Here is a 3,797-nt window from a genome sequence, read left to right on the forward strand (position 1 = left end):
GGGCGCCGCGCACCCGGAGCGCGCCCGGGCCGGCGGGCGGGGGCAGCGCCGGGGTGGTCCCGCGGGGCTGCCGCCGGGGCGCCGCCGTTTAACCTCTGCCCGCCGCTAATCGCTCCCCATTTAAGCCGTGCCCCCCGCGCCCCCCCGGTCCCAGGCGCTCCCCATTTAAGCCGTGCCCCCCCTCGGGCCCCTCCGCTCCCCGCCCGGCGCGGAAGGAGTTAAGCGACGGGGCCGCCTCGCGCCCGGCCCCCGGTGCCGGCGGAGTGATTCACTTCCTGCCTCGCGCCCGCGCGGCCCCGCGGCCCCGCCCCCCCGCGGGCTCGCCCCGCCCCCGCGCCGCGGCCATTGGCCCGCTCGGCCGGCGGCGCGCTCCCATTGGGCAGCGCCGGTGCCAGTCCTGGCGCGGCCGCCGGCGGGCCGCCGTGCCGGTGGATGTCAAAGGCTGGCGCGGCGGCGGCGGCACAGTATAACTCGTGGGGCTGCCGCGGCCATGGCCACAGCCGCCTCCAACCCCTACGGCCTGCTGGGCGCCGGCGCGCTCGCCCACGCCGAGGGCGCGGGCATGCAGCAGGGCAGCCCGTTCCGCAGCCCGCAGAAGCTGCTGCAGAGCGAGTACCTGCAGGGCGTCCCCGGCAATGGGCACCCGCTGGGGCATCACTGGGTGACCAGCCTGAGCGACGGCGCGCCCTGGCCCGCGGCGCTGGCGGGCGGCCCGCTGGAGCAGCCCGACGTGAAGCCGGGCCGCGAGGACCTGCAGCTGGGCGCCATCATCCACCACCGCTCGCCCCACGTCTCCCACCACTCGCCCCACGCCAACCATCCCAGCGCCTGGGGCGCCAGCCCGGCGCACAGCGCCTCGCTGGCCGCCCCCCCCGCCGCCGCCGCCGCCGCCGCCGCCGGGCAGCCCCTGAACGTGTACTCGCAGGGCGGGTTCGCGGTGGGCGGTATGCTGGAGCACGGAGGGCTCACCCCGCCGCCCGCCGCCGCCGCCGGGCAGGGCTTGCACCCGGGGCTGCGGGGCGAGGCCGGCGGCGAGCACGGCGAGCTGGGCGGCCACCACTGCCAGGACCACTCGGACGAGGAGACGCCGACCTCGGACGAGCTGGAGCAGTTCGCCAAGCAGTTCAAGCAGCGCCGCATCAAGCTCGGCTTCACCCAGGCCGACGTGGGGCTGGCGCTGGGCACCCTCTACGGCAACGTCTTCTCGCAGACCACCATCTGCCGCTTCGAGGCCCTGCAGCTCAGCTTCAAGAACATGTGCAAGCTGAAGCCGCTGCTGAACAAGTGGCTGGAGGAGGCCGACTCCTCCACCGGCAGCCCCACGAGCATCGACAAGATCGCGGCGCAGGGGAGGAAGAGGAAGAAGCGGACCTCCATCGAGGTGAGTGTCAAGGGCGTGCTGGAGACGCACTTCCTCAAGTGCCCCAAGCCGGCCGCCCAGGAGATCTCCTCGCTGGCGGACAGCCTGCAGCTGGAGAAGGAGGTGGTGCGGGTCTGGTTCTGCAACCGGCGGCAGAAGGAGAAGCGCATGACCCCGCCGGGCGAGCAGCCGCAGCACGACGTGTACTCGCACGGCGTGAAAACGGACACGGCCTGCCACGACCTCTGACCGCGGGCTCCGGCCACGGGACTGCCCGGCCGCGGGACTGCCCGCCGGGCTTTAACTTATGGTTTCGGGAGACGCGGCGAGGGGTCCCCGCCCGCCGCCGCCTCGGCAATATTTTTTTTCCTCTCTCCGACCTTTCCGCTGATCACACACGGTGTTTACTCGCAGACAAGGTTTGTTTTCGGTCTCCGCTAGGACGAAGGAAAAAAAAAAAGACAAAAAAACCCACCACAAAACAAAATCCAAACTAAAAGGAAGAAAAAAAAACCAGAAAAAAAAAAAAAGGAAAACCCACGGAAAAAATAGAAAATTTAAAAACAAAACAAAAAAAAAAAAGAACGAAAAACCCGACAGAAAAGGAAAGACAGATGTGTGCCTATGAATAACCTTCCAGCGCCTTGGTTATATCAGCTGTATTTCAGGTGAATCTGTTTTACAATAGACTAGTTTTGCATTTTTAAAGACTTATATAGCGTTTTTAAATGTCTGAGGTGTTTTACTACAAACTGTACACAATATTTGTGACCTAATTTGTATCGAATTGAGCAGTCCAAACGTTCCTCCCTTCCCCACGCACCGGCAATGTCACCCAGCGGGGCCGGAGCAGGGCGGCCGCGGCCCTTCCTCACCCCCCCGAGGAGATGGGGCTCCCTCCGCGCCCGCGGAGCCCCGCACCGATGTGAAGAACAGGCTTATTCGTTGCAGCTTTTTCCTTCATTTTCAAGAACTTCCCAACACCGTAGAACGGTCTGGTCATAAGCCTGACCTCCCCCCTTCTTCTCCCAAGGAAAAAAAAAATTATATATATATATAATAATTATTTCTAAGAGATTTACCCGAAATTAAGCATCACAACCAAACCCGTGGCATTTGCCAGTCTTTTTCTTTCCGAAGATGAGTTGGGCTTTTTGATCAGCGCCAGACTGAGAGGTCTGTAGTAAAACACCTTTATCCTTCTGCGCTTTCGCTTCGGAAATCGGTTTCTCTGTATTTTGTTTCGACAGCTAGGGGAACGGGGTGCCGGGGGGGGGGGGGCGGGAGGGAGGGAAGGGGACAGAAAACGCCCGCATTTGGTTCACGCTGAGCTTCTTTCCGCGTCACAGGGAGATGCTGGATTTGTGGAAAAGCTTTTCTAGGGGGGAGGGAGGTAGGAAAAAAATAATCATAATAATCACCGACAAAACAGGGAGAAAAAAAAACCCCAACCACCAAAACAAAGTCACTAAAATGCTAACGCCGGGAGCCGTTTTTTGGGCACAGGGAAGTGCTGAGCTGTACCCGCCCCCTCTCCCCCTGTCCCTCCCAGCCCGTGGCTGTGTTGTCCCTAAGGGCGGGGGGGTGCGGTGGCCACGCACCCACCCGCGAGGGGTCCGTGTGTGTGTGTCTGTCTGTCTGTCTGTCTGTGTGCGTGCACCCCCGAGCCCCGCGCTGCTCCCGCACTCCCGGGGCCGCCGGGCAGGGTCGGGCCGGGCTCCCCCCGCTCCCGGGGCTGCACCCGCGGCCCCCCGAGGGCCGGGCCGGTCCCCGCTCCGCAGCTCCCGCACAGCACCCCCTCCTCCTCTCCCCGCCCTCCTCCAGATTTTTTCCTTTCGACATTTATATTTTTCAAGTATTTTTCAGTAAGCGCTAAAAAAAAAAAAAAAAAGAAAAGAAAGAAAGAAAAAAAAAAAGAAAAAAAAGAAATTAAGAGGAAAAAAAAAAGAAAAAAAAAACTCGACACTGAGAACCTGCCTATTTCTGCCAACTTTATAACTGTACAGTTTTGTATATTAAACGTTTTTTGGAAGTTATTAATTTAAAGAAAGATCATTTAGTTTATTCATTTAGTAACTGATGTATAATAAACGCTATTTTCATTAAAGGTTGCTTTTTTCAACTATTTTATCCAAAATTGCCTATTGCAGTTGCCAACAATTATTTATTTTCAATAAATTCCGCATTATGTTTAAAAAAAAAAAAAGAAAGAGAAAAAAAAAAACGTTTCAGAAAGAAACAACAAAAAAAAAGAAGCCTAAATAGGTGTCGGATAAAAATAATAACGAAACACACGAGTGGCTGTAACGTTTGGTTGTCGACGAGTTTTAGTCAAGGGGTTTATATTGACGCAATATTTTATTGTTGTAAAAGGAAAAAAAAAATTTAAAAAAAAAAAAGGTTTAAATAAACATTTTTACGAAAGAAAAACAAAATA

At 57.8% G+C, this 3,797-nt stretch overlaps 1 protein-coding gene across 1 annotated transcript; it reads left to right on the forward strand.

The window, feature by feature from the left end:
• The first annotated feature begins 428 nt into the window (after positions 1–428).
• On the forward strand, positions 429–3,589 carry POU3F4 (POU class 3 homeobox 4). Its single transcript, XM_042029257.1, has one exon. It carries the CDS (start codon positions 491–493, stop codon positions 1,607–1,609), a length of 1,119 nt encoding a protein of 372 aa, XP_041885191.1. The 5' UTR covers positions 429–490; the 3' UTR covers positions 1,610–3,589.
• The last annotated feature ends 208 nt before the right edge of the window (positions 3,590–3,797 follow it).

This window comes from Corvus kubaryi, unplaced genomic scaffold, assembly GCF_017639235.1.
Source record: "Corvus kubaryi isolate FWS band 111438036 unplaced genomic scaffold, C.kubaryi_AGA036_p1.0 37322, whole genome shotgun sequence".
NCBI classification, from domain to species: domain Eukaryota; kingdom Metazoa; phylum Chordata; class Aves; order Passeriformes; family Corvidae; genus Corvus; species Corvus kubaryi.

Excerpts from the sequence above, each read along its gene's own strand:
- POU3F4 (XM_042029257.1), top strand. The coding sequence starts at position 491 with ATGGCCACAGCCGCCTCCAACCCCTACGGCCTGCTGGGCGCCGGCGCG.